The sequence below is a fragment of the Archocentrus centrarchus genome, chromosome 3, assembly GCF_007364275.1.
Source record: "Archocentrus centrarchus isolate MPI-CPG fArcCen1 chromosome 3, fArcCen1, whole genome shotgun sequence".
Taxonomy (NCBI): Eukaryota; Metazoa; Chordata; class Actinopteri; order Cichliformes; family Cichlidae; genus Archocentrus; species Archocentrus centrarchus.
The window spans coordinates 26,085,975-26,104,202 of record NC_044348.1 but is presented as its reverse complement, the minus strand read 5'-3'; the positions used below and the strand labels follow the sequence as shown (position 1 = coordinate 26,104,202).

General features: G+C 38.9%; 1 protein-coding gene across 1 annotated transcript in view; it reads left to right on the top strand.

The window, feature by feature from the left end:
• The window catches only part of myo5aa (myosin VAa), a 62,216-nt gene extending 44,879 nt beyond the window's left edge, over window positions 1-17,337 (top strand). The window contains exons 32-43 of the mRNA XM_030726295.1: window positions 3,998-4,078; window positions 5,777-5,975; window positions 7,482-7,547; window positions 8,061-8,154; window positions 8,259-8,408; window positions 8,630-8,784; window positions 9,276-9,365; window positions 10,676-10,826; window positions 11,665-11,947; window positions 12,029-12,203; window positions 12,323-12,403; window positions 13,490-17,337. Coding sequence (XP_030582155.1) covers window positions 3,998-4,078; window positions 5,777-5,975; window positions 7,482-7,547; window positions 8,061-8,154; window positions 8,259-8,408; window positions 8,630-8,784; window positions 9,276-9,365; window positions 10,676-10,826; window positions 11,665-11,947; window positions 12,029-12,203; window positions 12,323-12,403; window positions 13,490-13,642 — 1,678 coding nt within the window. The 3' untranslated portion in view covers window positions 13,643-17,337. The remainder of the gene's footprint in view (window positions 1-3,997; window positions 4,079-5,776; window positions 5,976-7,481; window positions 7,548-8,060; window positions 8,155-8,258; window positions 8,409-8,629; window positions 8,785-9,275; window positions 9,366-10,675; window positions 10,827-11,664; window positions 11,948-12,028; window positions 12,204-12,322; window positions 12,404-13,489) is intronic.
• Window positions 17,338-18,228: the final 891 nt, after the last annotated feature.

Sequence of the window (18,228 nt, the reverse complement as noted above, 5' to 3'; positions counted from 1 at the left end):
ATGTGTGAGCTTTGTGCGTGTGTGCGTGTGTGTATGAATACCTGTTTGTCCTGTCAGATCTCCTAGGTTCATGCGTCAGCCGCTGGATGTCAATGATCTCCTGAGTAGGCTGAGGTAACCGATGAGACGTGGCCGATGCATCGTGGAACAGAGCATGCATGGCCACGCTGTCGCAGAAATACAGGGTCACAAATGACAGATGTTATCGCGGCTGATTTCACTCTGTAGTGCTGATAAAAGCTTGAGTGGCAGAGCGTAACATTTTTTTTGGCCCTAAAAGCATGATGAATAGCCTGCCTGTTTTCATTATCAGGGTGTCAAATAATACTGCTTTGTCAAAGCTGCTGGTGTGTCTCATCCAACTTATTATCTTTTCCTAAACCCAACCAAGTAGCTTTTAGTGCCCGAACCAAACCTGCAAGGAAAACTGAAAAGGAAAAAAAGGAAGGGAAAATGAAAAGATTCACATTGTTAGAGTGTGTGCTAATGTGTGCTCATCATTTTTGATATGTTGTGGGACTGGTTTGTAATTTCCTCTTACTGGTTGGATGTCAGTTTATTGTACTTTATTTGTGCCAGCTAGACTTGAAAAATATGACCAATACTTGTTACAAATACAAGAAATATGATAAAGAAATGCTTGAACAAAATATCTCCAACAATCTCTGAATGGATAAAAGTAGTTCAGGAAATTTGTGAACTAGAACAGCTGACCTTCCCTCTGCATGGGAAACTACAAAATTTAGAAAATATTGGAAGAAATTGATGGATGATATATGTTCATTTCATATTGATTGTTTTTGAAAAGATTATTTTTACAGTGGAAGAAGAAATAGAACAAATTTCTGGATACAATAGTATTGGATCTGTCCTCCCTTCGGAGTAACCTATAAACATAAATGGCTTTTAAAGATGTTTTAATGATAATGAACTATAATGGACACAAAAGAACTGCTGGCTTTCGTGCAGTAATCTAATCTATTCTCCTTAATTTTTCTGTCTTTGATGTGATATGCAGACCACTGAATTAAAGTTTAAAAAAAAGTGAAAAGATTCAAAGAGTTAAAAAAAAAATTTGAAGCTGATAAACTAGCACCAGCCCTTCAGCCTCCGAAAGCAATCTTTGTAGCTCTCTAAAACTGCAAAATATCTTGTGCATAGCGTTGGACTGGACACAGGCGGCATCTGACAAAAACAGCATTATTTAACGCCCAGGAGTGAGAACATGCTGCAAAAAAAAGGCTCTCTTTAGGTTTAAAGGAAAGAGGTCACAGTGTGTATTAACAGTATTTACTGACATCAGTAATGTTTTTGTGGCTCGTGAGAGAAGTGAGAACATAGTTTGCATGGGTTAATCTGTTCAGCATGAACTGGAGCAGATTTTCTTAGAGTGAAAATCATCTAAAAAAAAAAAAAAAAGTTAATCTTTTCCTGAAGATAGAGATTTCACTAACTTTAATAACTCTACAGTTGTGGCTTCATCTCAGTGTTTACAGAAGTGGAGCTGTGAGGGGTGCAGCTTTGAGTTTCAGATACATTGTTTCTGCCAAAGTGACTAACTGTGCTGTAGTTTAGATCCTGTTGTAGACGAGCTCCTGCCTCAGCTTTATGGAAAGAATTTGGCATGAACAGCGCATGAGATGATTATAATTGTTTTTATGTTTACTTTTAAAATGTACAGACTATATATATTTTTTATAATGTTTACTTATATTTACTTTCCCTTATAACCATTTCATTGATCTCAAAATAATGGAGACATTGGGCCTCATTCTCAAATGTGTGCTTGAACTTGTTTGAGCACACATCCAGAATTCAACAGTATTTTCATATGAGTGTTTTTCAGATTCTGCAGTTTATCGTAATTTAGAACAGCTTCAGACAATGATTAAGGCCTTTTTGTCTATGAATTTAATAGACATAAATCTAATTGAGTAACAGTTTCATCACTTCCACCCTCATCTCTTTTTTCAGTATGCTACCTCTGGATGATAAATAGCTTGGGCTGATGGATCAAGTGGTGCTCATCCGTCACCTGTTTCCTTCTTTTTCTTCTGGTCTCTTTCCAATTTTTCACAACAACTGTGATATCAAACCTTTGCCTCATTTCATCTTTCACTCTGTGTCTCTGGAGCCACAATATTTACTACCTCGGTTATTGCACTCCAAGCTTTTCCCTCTTAAGAAAACACTTCAGAAAAGTTTTCCTTTTCTGGCCACTTTCTTTGTTTCTTCAGGTTTTTTTTTTCTGCTTTAGCCGCTGTACTTCCCTTTTAGTGCAACTTCATTTCATAGAGCAACCACATGCCTGTATACACAGACGTGGTAGAACCCAAATATGACAGTAATATTGTGTGCCAACTCATTTTGTGTGCAGAGTACAAACATTTCTAAGCACATTTTATTGAATGAGGCCAAATGTTTAATGTGTGTTGACGCAGCGCACATACACATACATGTGGTGTTCATGATATCAGAGGTAACAGTGGGGAGTTAGATCAGTGAGAGGTGTAGAAATTTCTACAGCAACAGTGTTGATTTACAGTAGAGCTTCTCCAGAAGTTGAGCTTCGCATAATTACATTTCTTCCTCTGTTGCTGATCCATTTTTTGATTTTTGTTTTTTGGTTTCCCCCCCCCCCCCCCCCCCCCCCCCCCCCCCCCACACACACACTGACATTAGAGTTCAGTCACTAGATTTCATTAAATGCAGAAACAAACTTTTTCACGCACACTCCTATGCAATACTGCTAATTTTAGTACATCTTAGTAATTTTCTACCACTGTTGCACGTTAAAGTGGACCTGTTATAATTTTCCTTATTTTCTTTCGCATATATGGTCACAGTAATGAGGTGAGTGTATGTGCATATAATCTCTGTCACCATAAACTCGTGCCTGAGATTCATCTAAACGCTCAGTTTCAGATTTTTTTTTTCTACTCTTGGCTCTTTATGATGCCAGTAAAAGCAGTTTTCTCTAATTTGGGCATCTCAGGCAGAGAAGCTCCATCCATCTGCTGTTCAAACCTTGTGAGGGGTACTTAATCTGAGGACCGTTGGTTTAAGAGGAGAGTGTCCAGTTTATGATTCCTTGTGCTCGGTGGTGTACAGCAAAATTGATGTAATGGCTGGTGGTGCACGATGGGTTTTTGTGTAATTTTTGGCATGCTGTCTACCTCACAGTTTTATTATTAGTGTATTTTTTTTTTTATAAATATGGCCTGCATGGAGCAGCTGCCAAGGCCGGGCTAGAGCCACAAGTGGGCCAGCAAGGTGAATCTCTACAGAGGGAGATTGCTGCAACAGTTATGAAAGATATTGTGCAAGAAAGATAATTTTTTTTCAATGTTTCAACTTCTTTTAATCACCTGTGACACTTGAATATTTTCTCCCCTTTCATTTAGAAGACTGCAGCAAGCCAAGTATGAGTTTAATCAGTTATTACACGCTTTTTATATCACCGTTCACAAAAGCAATGAGTGTTGCATCGACCATACAGTAAGTGTGGCCTTAAAGAACGATGAGCTAAAGTCTGTTTCAGACAATTAAAGAACTGAGGGGCTGCACCGAGCCCAATTATTGCACCAGTTATTTTGAACTGTGAATCATGAAAAGCTGCTCTGGTAGAGTCCAGTAATGAAAGTTTGGGGTTGGAAATGAGCAGAATAGGTCCACTTTAATGTATGACTGAGTCAGGAATAGTCACTGAGTCACAGCAGCAGTACGTCATGTTTTATGAATAAACCAAATAAATGAAAGAAAGCTTTTACGTGTTTTGTTCTAAACTGATATTTTTGGTCTTACTATCCAAATTTATGACATCACATAAATCTTTTTGTTTTGTTTTTTAGTTGCAGACAAGATGCAAATTGTTATCACATTCACAGATGCCTCAATTATGTAGTCCTGCTCATGTGGTCCCATTCACCGGACCATCCTTCACGTTTCTTTTTTGTCATTGTGTTGTTCATGTTGCTTTGTGTTGTGTGTTGGTCAGATCTGCTGCTCCAGACTTCCATAAGCTGAATGAGGACGGAGAGCTGTGGCTGGTTAATCAGGGCTTGAAGGAGACCATCAGGTGTTAACAGTGTTTTTGAGCATGTTTGCCTTTTTTTCACGGGAAAGGAAGGTGACCCGCTGATTTTCTTCACTCACGTTTATCGCTCACACTTTATCCACCATTCAGAGATTTCTATCACACAAATCTGTTTATCTTGACTTGGTTCTGATCATTTGTCTTCCTTATTGTTTCTGTCACACACTAGTCCACAGGGTGCTACAGACTAAAACATTTAGTCTACTTCCTACAGGTGTTGCATAACATACAGTTTATACAAGGCTTTGGTTTGATTTTCTAGTTTTGCTTATGGCAGCGCAGCAGGATTTGTTTTCATACCGTACTAACCTCGTTTTGTGCAGCTATGAAAGCTTGTTAAACTTAACTTCACTTTGCAATTTTTCATGCTTTTATGCTGTGATGTCTTCAAGTTGTGATGTTAGATGGACTGGATTTTTCAGCCACTGTTTCCTCAATAACTGTTTACTTAATGTAAAATCTGTGTTTCAAGTTAAATAATTTTTTACAGTGTTGTCTTTAAAAATGAGGTATGGAGGAAAGAACCATTTAGAGGTGCTCTGTGTATTCTGAGAGATCTAATAGTGTTATAGACCAGTTTTTCTATGAGTGGGTTGCTGTTGTTGTGGGTGTGCAACACAATAAACAGTCCAAGCAAATTTATTACCTTGAGCAATAGGAGGTGCTGGTAGAGCCACATTGGTACTTTCCATTTTAAAGTAAAAACAGTCTCTCTTCAGAGGAGTGTTTCAGCAAGTTTTAGAAGTAATCTCCAGTGCTGCAGTATACAGCAAGCAGAGGGTTGGTTAGCTTTATAAAACACTACAGAACATAGAAGGACTTGGACTGATGAAAGCAAGGACATGGATTTTGAGTCATCACAAAACAAATGTGGGATAAGATCTAATCAGGAGTGGGAAAAAATTCAAAGAATTCTTTCTTTTTGCTGGTTTAGACTAAAACACAGACCAGAGTTTGTAACCTGAGATGGTCTCAGCAACATTCCCAAAAGTCTTCTTGGGGAGTGTGGATTTAAGATTAAATGTAGCAAAAGTTGCACACTTAAAAAATAAAACTACAAAGTCATTTATGCATGCAAAAAATAAGTATATAAAAAAAAGTACAACATAAAATCTATTTTTTTTAAAAATGCAAGTACATGATAGATAAATAAAAAACAATACAGTATAAAATAACAGATAACTTAAAGCATCAAGAAGGAAGTACTGCAACAGCGAGTAGGCACTAAAAGACCCAGTAGGCACTACAAGATAAAACTCCACAGGGCCTTTTATTTTTTTAAATAAAATATGTGAAGTGCTGCTGTTACACTAGCTGCTACTGTAGTTTTCATAATATTAAAGAACTACTGCATGTTGAATGCTGAATGAAAACTCAGCCTCTGTCAACTCTACTTGCGCTGTTTCTGACCCTGATCTCTGATTACTGGTTTGGCTTGGTCCAACTTTCCACAGAGAAAATTTTACTCAGAGAGGAGCAGAATGAACGAGTGTTGTTCAGAGAGTCTGGACTCTGGGCTGTTGGTTGTGTCTGCACAGCATGCTGCTGCTGCTGTCCTCGGTCACCACTTTCTGGTGGAAGCTACAGCTTCTCTCTTTCTCTCTGCACTGGGCATCTCACTGCTTTTCTCTCACAGTACAATCCTGATTTTTTTCTCTTTCTTTCGTACCTCTCTATTAGATTACTGGAGCACCAGCTGCAGACTCAGCGAAGGACTTATGATAATGAGGTGGAGGCGTTGCGCAGCGAGCTGCAGAATGTAAAAGAGGAGAACAACCGTCAGCAGCAGCTCTTGGCCCAGAATCTGCAGCTGCCTCCAGAGGCCAGAATCGAAGCCAGTCTGCAGCACGAGATCACCCGACTCACCAACGAGAACCTGGTACGCTGCAGCTCCACACACCGATACAAAGGAAAAGGAACAATAGTAACTTTAACATCAGGCATCACACATACAAACAAACTCACAGCCAAAACCTCATATATAAAAGCAAGAACCTCTGTTACATAAAGCCTAAGGTTTTGTTTTTTTAATCAATTTTAATATAACAAGATTTTAGCTATTTTTGTTTAAAGCTGGTGTATCTAAGAGGAAGTCTAACAGGAAGTCTTTTAATTTAACCTTTATTTATACAGGTAGTCCCATTGAGACTCAGTGTCTCATTTGCAAGAGAGACCTGTTTCCAAACATACTAAATTTACTAAAAAATTTACATACTAAAAGTCTAACAGAGAGAAGTGTTTAAGTCTGGGTTGGGTGAACTTTTAGGGTTGGAGTGTTTTTTAAATTGACTTCTTTTACTAACTTTTTCAGCACTTTTGTTTGGATAGTGCACTATAGATAAACAGAAATGGTGAAAGTCCTGGGATTCGTGATCAAGGACTCGTCTGCTAAGCTGTTGATTTTGAAGACTGCATTCTGCCATCAGGTCACATCCATCTCATCAGATTCTCTTCCAAAAAGCAAATAAGCCTTTTTTTCCAAAAAGCAGAGTACCAAGACATGCAGCATTTTTTTGCCATCTAAAGTTAAAAAGTGCACCTAGTTAAAGAAATAAATCAGAATTAGAGAAACAAAATGGGGGTTAAAAAAGCAAACCTATGTCTCAAAAATTGAGTATTATTTTTCAATCAGAATGAATCCTAGGTGTGTACTATCAGGAATCTTCCTCCTTATATATACACATATAACAGCTGCACACAATTCATATATATTTTACATCCATGTACTGTACATCTATACTTACATACATACATGTTGAATCTGCAGTCACAGTATTAGCATTATTATGGCAAGTATTATTAGCATTATTATATGCTATTACTTAGCATTATTAGCTAGTAATTAGCATTATTGACAGGTCTAAAATACACAGAATAACTTCAGTATACTATAGGTGCATTACTTAGTTAACAGCCTTTTCTGTCATTACCCCTCTGAGAAAGGTTCACGCCCCCAAACCATAATTTTAAACCAATCATTAACAAAAAAGTTCAGTTTTTAGTCAAAAGAGTGTAAACTCTTTTTGATTATTTTTACTCCACAAATCTATTTTTCAATGCAGTGGCTCGATGACCCACTGGGGGAGACCCACCCTACAAGTTGAGAGTCTCTGAGGTTTTATTATCGAAGACCATGAAGACTTTGGGGACAGTCAGCAACTGTGTGGATATTACACTATTCATAGAAAATAGCCACAGGCCATTTGAGTAATACATGAAGTCAGAAATAAAAAGAAACACTGTCTTGAGAGTAAAAACTATTCCAGTGGTGGATATGTTGCTTCATAATTTTAGTAACTTTCATGGCCACACGTACACAAACTAAAACAGCCCCTACAGAGCTGTGTCCCACATGCTCATTTGTGTGGATGGTGTCACCTGACAGGAACTCATGGCAGATGACCCCACAGCATCCCGAGAGGCTCGAGTCATCATTTTACGACGGATGGTTGTATGTAGAGACCGTGTGTGTTTGCCTGCACGTTTGCATGTGTGTGACAACTAACTGAGTGAATGAAACGGCGCAGCGTGTCGCTCTAACTCTCTGCAGCAGTGTCTTCTAACTCACAGCACAGCAGCACTGCACCGTCTTCTTTTACCTAACAGCCCAAAAGCCCCACAACCTTTCTTCCTCTGGAGAGAAAAAACTACAAAAAAAAACAGCACAGCAGCACTGATGTTGCTTTAAATCATACCAAGGACATGTTCTTCTCTCATAACCTTTTTATCAATGATTTCTTTGTATTATGTTTTCTCAGATATGCTGTACAGTATGTCCTTTATCTTCTGACCTTCTAATTCCCGTGTTTGCGCTGCTGTCCACTGCAAAGCCACTGATTTACAGAAGAGTAGCATTGCTCTTTATAACCACTGGAGGGCGATATTGTGAAACAGCTTGTGTCTGATCAGGCTTTCTGTTTGTCCTCACCGGTCTCTTCTTTTGTGTGCTTTGCTCTGTTTTTAGGATCTAATGGAACAGTTGGAGAAGCAGGACAGAACCATCCGCAAACTCAAGAAGCAGCTGAAGGTTTACTCCAAGAGGATTGGGGAGATGGGAGGTAAAGAGAGAAATCATCAGCCAGAAAAAGCATGAGAATTTCTATTCATATTTGTGTGTTACCACCAAATATTACCTGATGATCATGTGACATGTTTCTTTCAGCGGGTCAAACCGAGGGCCAGACATCTCCAGGACAGATGGTGGAGGAGCCGATCCACCCTGTCAACATTCCCCGCAGGGAAAAAGACTTCCAGGGAATGCTAGAGTACAAGAAAGAGGATGAAATGAAACTGGTTAAGAACCTAATCCTGGGTAAGGACCTCCTAATGTCTCTCTATTACTGCAGTTAATGAGACCGTTAACAGTTTCTAGAATTTCACATCATTTGATGCCCAGTCTACTATCTAACAAATAATTGAAAGAGATAGAAAGAATTCATGAAACTAATCATAATCGCCCTGAAAAATGAAAGCTCACTTCATGGTTTGCGCAGAACACCTAAAAATAAAGGTGTTTCCCCTCTATTGCTCCAGAGCTAAAGCCTCGTGGTGTAGCAGTGAATCTGATCCCAGGTCTGCCAGCCTACATCATGTTCATGTGTCTGAGACACGCAGACTACATCAACGATGACCAGAAGGTCCGCACTCTGCTCACTTCAACCATCAACAGCATTAAAAAGATCTTAAAGGTGCGTATCCTTATCCTTAATATAAGTCGGTTATAGACTGCTGCAGGAATGACTCCCAAAAGTTGGAAATTAGTTCATATTTTGCATTTCCAGTTTCCTTGTTCTGAAGTCAGTGGGTTTCATGGATGTTTTTTGGCTTAGATGACTAGAAAATGTTCTTTGGTGAACAAAAACTTCAGACTTGTTCATGAAACACTAAAAACTCCACTAGCAATTTTTGGAGCTATTACATTTAAGGTCATGACACCAAAGCTAGGAGTTTGGTGGTGGCGACATTGAAGTCTCATGACTGTGGTGTAGTTTTATAGCTTAATGTAAGCATTTTATTCCTAAATACATAAGTATATTGTTAAATGATCATTATAGTCCAGATACCACACTTTGTAATAAAAAATATGTTTGTTGGTTTAAAGCCAAAATGCTGATTACTTTCTTGAGTTGTTTGTTTAAAACTAAAATCTTGTCCTGTTGATGTTTTCTTCCCCTGTCAGAAACGAGGAGATGATTTTGAGACTGTCTCTTTCTGGCTGGCCAACACCTGCCGCTTCTTACACTGCCTGAAACAGTACAGTGGAGACGAGGTGAGACCAACAACAATACACACAATCAGAAAATGTCTGTCAAGTCAAACCTGATTTTTAACTTTTCTTTCAGGGAAAAGGGTAATAGGTGAATAAAGAAAAAATAATAATAAAGGAAAATAAAAATAATAATAAAATAAAATAAAAATAAATAAATAATAGTGGACAGGGAAAACTGAATCGATGTCACGTGACTCGCAGCTGAGCCGGGTATTGCGTAATATTACAGCTGACTCTATTTAGTGCACAAGGTCATATGACCCGCCCCAAATTAACACGGAAGTTAAAACAGAACGAGAGTGGAGTACGCCGGAGGATTTGTGCAAACAATACATCTAAACGCTGGAGAGGCAGCCGGTAAGAACGTATAGCGCCTCTGTTAGAAGTGGGCCTCATAGGTGCAGCGCTGCTAACACTCTGGTGTGTGAATATGCTTTGACGTTGTTTACATGTGGCGATTAGCGGCTGAGATCGCGCTGGTTTAGTGATCATCGTATTTGGTTGTAAATCGATTCGGGTTATAGCTTTAACAATGTTTGTAATATGGCTATGAGATGTCACAATTAAGGTTGTTGGTTATATGTCCCGGCGAATTTTATATATAGTGAAGATAAGGGCGGTCATTTTAAACAGGCATATTTTTAATGGGAGTACTTTTCTACTGGAGTTTGTGTATTGTAGGTGGGGTGCTTTTATTTATATTAAGCAATGTGCATGTAAGTGTGTACAGGCTTGTGTTGATTGCTTGTATTTATATTTGTTTGTATCCTTTAAAGGTTTTTCACCTAATTACGTCACTACCGAGGTGACTGCATGTTATCCCTTGTAAATTCAAAATAAAAGAAAGAAAAAACAGGAAAGAGAATTGTCAGTGTGAAGTAATTCTGAGTGGAATCCAGTTATCTTACACTCGAGAAGATGTCATCCTTTTTTCAAGTTGGGGAAAGTTGCACAAAAATCTGAGACAACTTGACAATGTCTCATTCCAGTGCAAAGTTTTTGTTTTTTTTTCTGGTCAGTTCAATGAGACATCTCTTATTCCTGTATTTATATGTGCTAATAGAAGGAAATTACAAGGCTTTCTTCTTTTGTATGTGTTACAGTCTTGTTGTTTATATATTAATTTGTTAATGCACTACTTAGAAACATTAACAGAAGGACAGAAAATATAAATCTTGACTTCACAAGCTGTTTTTTGTTTTGTTTTTTTTTATTGTGTGAAAAAAAATATAAATTAAATTACTGTGGATAAATATATACATGATTTCCTTGACCTCTTTAACACATATTGTTTTCTGTGTTTGTGTCAGCAATTCATGAAGCACAACACGGCAAGGCAGAACGAGCACTGTCTGTCCAACTTCGACCTCGCAGAGTACAGACAAGTGATCAGTGACCTGGCCATCCAGATCTACCAACAGCTGATCAAATGCATGGAGAACATCCTGCAGCCCATGATCGGTATGTCCCTGTACATGTCAGACTGCTCGTGCAGACTGATTTTAAGTGTTATTGATGGCAACATGCTGTGAAAAAGTCAAAAAAGGAGTTGCAACAGGACAGTGATCCCAGGCACAGCAGCAAATCTACAACAGAACAGCTGGGAAGGGGGTGGGGGGTCAAACAGAAAACAGTTACTTCAAGTTATTGCTTTTAAAGTTATTCCAAGTTGGGGTGTACCTAATTTTTCTGCATAGATTCCTCTGAAATGTTCCCTTTCACAGGAATGTAAACAATGTATTTGAGAAGTTTCACGTCGAGGGTTTTCAGCAAAAGCTCACTTTTGTATCTTTTCCACCGACGCGGCACCAGTGCCCGCTCTAGAAGCAGTTCCGTGCATTTCCACCAAATAAAACACCAGTGGTTTGTCCAGAAAGTTGGCACCAGTGCAGCACCACAAAATGTTGCACCCAAAGTTGGAATCACTGATGTCAGTGGCTGCTGCAGGGCTTAATGAAAGTAACTGACAGGCTGCAGGCTGTTTCTCAAAAGGCATCTACACAGAACAGGATTCATACTGGCTCAGAGTTGGTGGAAAATAGGTAACTGATGGTTGGTCAGTGAGACCATATGACAGATAGAAGACACCAAAAACAGGCAAACTGAGTGTCTGAAGTGAAATCATCCACAAAGAGGTTAGTGATTACTGCCTCTCTGTGGTTTGATTTGTGTTTGAGACATGAGGGTTTTAAAAGATGTGAGGCTCTTCTAATGCAGCAGAGGTTTGTATCCATAATCAGGGTCGATGGGTCATGACTTACATGTGATTATTAACGATCCTGTATGTGTATTTCCTCAGTCTCTGGCATGTTGGAGCACGAGACCATCCAGGGCGTGTCTGGGGTGAAGCCCACGGGTCTCCGTAAGCGGACATCCAGCATCGCTGATGAGGGTACCTACACCCTGGACTCCATCCTCCGGCAGCTCAGCGCCTTCCACTCCACCATGTGCCAGCACGGCACTGACCCTGAGCTCATCAAGCAGGTGGTGAAGCAGCAGTTTTACATAATCGGCGCTGTCACACTCAACAACCTGCTGCTACGTAAGGACATGTGCTCCTGGAGCAAAGGCATGCAGATCAGGTAGGAGGTGTAGCTGCTCAGAGAGGACCTCCAGAATGAGGCTGGATATGTTATCTCATATCTTGTGATACATGTGTGCAGGTACAATGTGAGTCAACTGGAAGAGTGGCTCAGAGACAAGGGTCTGATGACCTGCGGAGCCAAAGAGACATTGGAGCCTCTGATCCAGGCCGCTCAGCTGCTGCAGGTGAAGAAAAAGACTGACGAGGATGCAGAGGCCATCTGCTCCATGTGTCACGCTCTCACCACTGCTCAGGTAAACTGTTACATCATTACACAACATTCAGATGAAACATCTTTTTAGATTATTATCAGCTAAAGGTGTTTCAGCTTAAAGGTTCCCAGTTTGTAATTTTTCTGTCTTCTGTCTTTCAGATTGTGAAGGTCCTGAACCTCTACACCCCCGTCAACGAGTTTGAGGAAAGAGTGTCAGTTGCATTCATACGAACCATACAGGTAATTTATTTATTAGATATATCAGTTCAACTCTGTAATATCGTGTCTGTTTGGGTTTTCTTCCTGTTCGAAGGAAGTTCTTCGTCAGAGTGGTTACTCATCATTTTTTCTCTAATATTGCGAGGTCTTTAACTTGTCTCAATATGTATTATAATGCAACTGTTGTTGTTAAATGGTGCATATACAGTAAAGGCAATTGATGTGTGTTACTTTATTTGACAGACACATCTGCATTTTTCTGTTATTTCTGACCATTTAATAAACAGAAACTTGTGTGTTGTGCATGAGTAAATAAAACCCCAAACAAAACTTTAACTTAAAAAAAAGACTTCATCTATGCAGTAAAACCATTATATGTACATGCAGTGAAGACACAAATGCTCCTGGAAAAAGACTGTTTGCAAAACACCTTCCAAATTGTAGAAGGAACTTAGTCTCGTTATTTAAATTAGTTCAGCCTTTTGTTGGCTGACCTTCACTTCTGTCAAGATCAGCTAGTATGATGGGGATGGCCTTTATATTGTAGTAGTATTCACATTATTTTGTGCTGCTGTGATAACAACTAATAAGTATTTTCAAGCTAAGAACATCTTCACAACAGTGGCAGTGAGGAGGAGAATGATGCTGTAGCTACAACTCCAAAACCACAACTGCTAGCTTTTACCTCCATCACTCTGATGGAAATTAATGAGTTTGTTTATGTGGTGGAGGAGATGCTGCTAATATTGACTCACTGTGAAATAAAGTAAAGCCAATGCACTCAGACACACGGTGGCTACACACCCTCTGGATTTATAATTCCAAAGGGGTGTTTATTTTTGGTTATGTAGAAGTATTTTTAAGTTACTTTTCCCAGAAGGTAGCACTTTAAAGTAATAGATTACTTTTCAGTGATACCAATCTGCAATCAAAGTGAATCTGAATTCTACACCAAAGCAACGTTTGTTACCTGGGTGTTGGGGAAATAATCAAACTGCAGTGCATGACTGGTGGAGTCCTCCAACAGACTGACTTACTGTATTTCTGTTTTCTACCCTTTTTTTTTTTTAATACATATTAACTTTTCCATTTTCTCTCTCCCTTCAGACTCGCTTGCGGGACCGTTGTGAGAGTCCCCAGCTGTTGATGGACACGAAGATGATATATCCCGTCACCTTCCCGTTTAACCCTTCTTCCCTCGCGCTGGAAACCATCCAGATCCCCAGCTCGCTCAACTTGGGGTTCCTCACCCGTGTCTAATCTGAGCCCATGAGAGCGCTCTCAGCCCTGCAGTGAATTTGTTTTAGTGGCCACAGTTGGAATTGCAAGTCACACCGGCCCCAAAAAGAATAAAAAATATCACAAACACTCATAAATGTTAACACGATTTGAACAGTTATGTTGAAATAAACAGTTGAAAAGGTTCAGCAGTTTCTCTAGTCTGAACTTGGACGTGCACGCACATACATGCAAAATGCAGACACTTCACACCTGTAAACTTTCATCCTCTGAACGTATACACACACAAACACACTCTTCTCTCTTTCAGAAACGCACAAATACGCGCACACAGTCATTTCCGCTTGTTTAAATCTGGCCGTAAATCGCCAGCATCATCAGCTGCTTGTACAAATGCCTGCCTCTTAGAGAAGCCACAGGACCAGATCAATGCCTCCAGTACTCTCCATCGATCCTTCCTCTGTGTTTCCAGTAATCATTAAGATAGTTGTTGTTGTTGTTGTTGTTGTCCCGATACATGAGAGCAGGCCCACCAGGCGGTGCTGAAGCCTCAAAACAAGTTATAATTTGTCAGGCTGCAGTCGGCCGTGATGTTAGGTGAATTCTGAGTTTTTGTCTGAGGACAGTCAAGTGATGATGTGCAAAAGTTAGCGCTCTCTCTCCACCCCATGTTGAGGTCACCACCGGGCAGGTTTCACTTTGTATGTTTTATTCTCTGAACACATCAAGCCAAGACAAAATTCATCTGTACTATATTATTTATACATAAATAAATATATATATAAATATGAATAATATATATCCTGTATTTTATTTATTGCACTTATAGCTACATCCCTTTTTAAGATGAGAAGCTTTCTCCTTGCAGCGAATGTGTCCGAAGTGAAGGATGGGACCACTCTTTCCCACAGCAAACAGCTTCGTAGTGATAATTTAAGTTTTAGTTGCTTTCTTGGCAATTATGTCAATATCAGGTAAATATGTAGTATCTTAAATGAGTGCCGGCACAGATAATTATTTGTTATGTTGCATCTGTTGCTTCTTTGTTGTGTTTAGCCTGCATTTCTGGCAGATGAAGTGTAGCACAGGTTTTATAAGCGAGGACAGATTTAGAAGGTATGAGGTTCAAACTCTGTAAAGGGTTTAACCTGCTACAGTCTGCGCCGTTTACAGCTGTGACCAAAGCCGAGCGTCACAGGAAACACTGACATGAACACATACTGTACGAGTACACAACCTTACACTCTGCTTACTGTTTTTTTTTTCCTTGTCTTCTGGCTTTGTCAGAGCCATGAAAATGTTTTACTGTTATTGTTGTGCGAATATTTATTTTTTCAGTATTGCCATTGTCGTAAAGCCATGTATTACTGAACAGAATAGATGGGAAAGGCTCTGAAGTTGGTCCTCTGCTGTATCCTCTCACTAACACAACTCTGTGGGTCGATGACTCTTACATCTCTTACGCCCTGTACCTTCACTCAACGTGGGCTTTTATTACCAGAAAAACAGAATGTATTCTCACTTATCCCTCGTCTCAGCTGCACGGTTGGGTTAAGGGTTACAAATGAGGATATTTTGTTTGTATTTCTGTGTTTGCTGCACATGTTATTTTGGTTCAGATTATTTACTGGCATGCACTGCCTCTGCTGCTGCCCTCATTTGGCTTTACCAGCATTAGGGTTCATAAAAATTCAAGTGCACGTTTTTGCTTATAATGAAGAGAAACCCCAGCATAGCTGAAGTGTTGGATGAGTGTCTGGTAATCTGCCCATGTTGTGATTGAAGTAGTTTGCACACGTCGGATTTGGACATGAGAATGCAAACATCTGGTTCAGTCGGATCAGATATTAAATGTCTTTAACCTTCCAGCTCGTGTAAGAAAAGTCCAGCTAAGTGTCCCAAAAATTAACAGCAAACAAGTGGGTGTTATGGGAAGCACCTCTGGTACCAGTGTTGGTGTGGAACCAGTTCAGAGAACGAGCTCACATTTCTGCAGGTTTGAGAACCAGTAATTTTGCAGTGTTATTGGCACAGTTTGGATCATTTCTGTGGCAAGAAATCATGTAAGATAAAAGCTGTGGGCTCAGTCTGTCAGTCACTGGTAAATTTCTTGTGCTAGCCCCTCCCACATCCATTAACATCAGCAGTTGGGATTAGGGTGCCAACTGTTTGGCAGCGACAACAGTCTGTTTTCGAAGAAAGAGGAAATGCATAAAATCAGTTCTAGACAGGTCACAGTGGAAAATAAATAAAAGGATGTCCTGACATGATTCTTCTGCCATTATCTGGAATCTGTGTGAAAATGGCTTTTCTTTTGTTTGCATTACCGTTGCACCTGCTGCCTCTTTTTTTCAGTATTAAGTTGCTTCTTGCCCTCACCTTATTTTGCCCGGTGACCTTATCCTTATGAAAACATATTTCACTTTGACGCTATATTTTCTCCTTATGCGTGTGAGCAGGATTCTGCAGCTCTGATTTTCATTTTTGTTTTTTTGAAACTTTCATGCAGAGAAAAAGAAACACTTCATCAAATTGAAGTATGTCATAAAATGCCAAACTCGACTAATTTTAAGTGGAGTAATTATGTAAAGCTGTTTTGTGTTGTACTTTCCTGGGACCAGGTTTTATCAGTCAACATTTTAGCATTGGTTGGACTTGTAGCTGGTTTACTGTATGTCGTGTGTAAAGCGAGCATATCTTGTAGTTGTAAGAAAGGCGGTTACTGAAGGAATTAAACAACTATATGAATGTTTAAAAAAGTGTATCATGATTTTTAGCTGCACATTGTGGACAAAGCCTTATCTGAATCACTTGCTATCTGAATGACTTATACACATGATCAGTGAACATTGTGGCATTGTTTCGTTCTTTCAGTGCAGTATTTTTTTTTTCTTTTCCCACTGTAAAATGAATAGAAGATGTTTTATTTTATGTGTCACTCTGTCCTCCAGTTTGTGTCACTGATGCTCTGTTTATTCGTCAGCATCAAAATGAAGTTTTTTCAACATTGCAGAGGGAATCTGAAACTATAGATGGGTATGAACTGCAAAAAGAAATCCATCAAATGTATTTCCCTTAGATTTCCCTGACCTTTGCACACAAGTGTGGCCTGTTAAGCTTCCTCTAGCTAATCTCCTGACCGACTGGACACCTCTTTGTAAATGCTGTAAGTTAATGTATGCCACAGGTTTCAAAGATGCAGCTCAGACAGAGTGGACAGTACAAAGGCTGACCTAATTTCAGAGAAATAAAAAAGCATATTCATTCATTCAGTGGTTTTTGTTTTGCTTTTTAAGTTGAGCAGAGCTGCTGCAGCATCTTGTTCCCCTGGGCTTCTCTTGGGCTCTCAAACCAGAGAATTATGTCATTTGTTCACTCTGCATTTTCATATTAAAGAGAGAATTGGCTGTATGATATGACTCAGACATTATAAATTACCATTATTCTTATCAGCACTAGCATAAATTGTGCCGTTTTAAAGAAATATTAAAAACTAACTTAAAAAGAGATATGTCATGTCCCCAGCTCTTGTGGTACTGGTTTGAACATGCTGAAGCCAGTACCAAATGCCTCCTCTCTGAACCCACGTGTACATTTGAAAAACTGGACTGTTTGTAGTTTCTGGTAGCTGTGCTTAGTGAATGTGTTCACCATAAAGAAACTTGTAATAAATTGTCAAATCTGTAAAAGTAAAATAAAAGAATTCAGCACTGTCAGAGTTTCAGTGTTTATTTTTGAGGTGTTTTGAAAAAACGTCTTTCAGTCATAAAACAAAAGCAGTCAGTTACTAAATGTTGATGATTTTTTTTTAGAGGTGAAATGGTCTGATTTCTGATGTTTCACTGAAAGCATAAGCTCTGAAAACTGGAAGCGCCACAGTTTCCTGACTGATCGCATGTTATTGCCTTTAATGTTCCTGTAAATTCTGTTAATTGGATGAACAAAAATGTTTATTGTGCTTGAAAGAAATTAAACTCCAGTAGATTAAAACTAAACATCTGACTTTATTATCACCAGACTTTATAGTTACATCTTACTAGTTTTGTTTTTCCCTTCAGAACTGTCTTTACCCTGTAAAGCCTGAGCCATGAAATAATTGCCAGATAATTCAAATGTCTTTGAAACTGGAATGATTCTGACTATATATATATATATATATATATATATATATATATATATATATATATATATATATATATATATATATATATATATATATATATATATATATATAAATTCGTATCATTTTTGCTATATTTTTTGCAGTTTATTGCTTACTGTAGCACTTCATGTGTCTGGTTGTATACATCGGGTTTTTCAAGAAAAAAAATATCACACTGATGATGTAGAAGTCTCATATATAATCTTCTTGGTATTACAGGGTTAATCTTCATGGCATAAATTCAACAAGGTGCTGGAAACTTTCCTCAGATTTTGGTTCTTATTGATATGATAGTGTCACACAGTTGCTGCAGATTTATCACCTGATCTCTGACGCAAATATCTTATTCCACCACATGCCAAAGGTGCTCTATTGGACTGAGGTCTGCTAACTCTGGAGGCCACTTGAGTGCAGTGAACTCATTGTCTCATTGCTCAAGAAAACA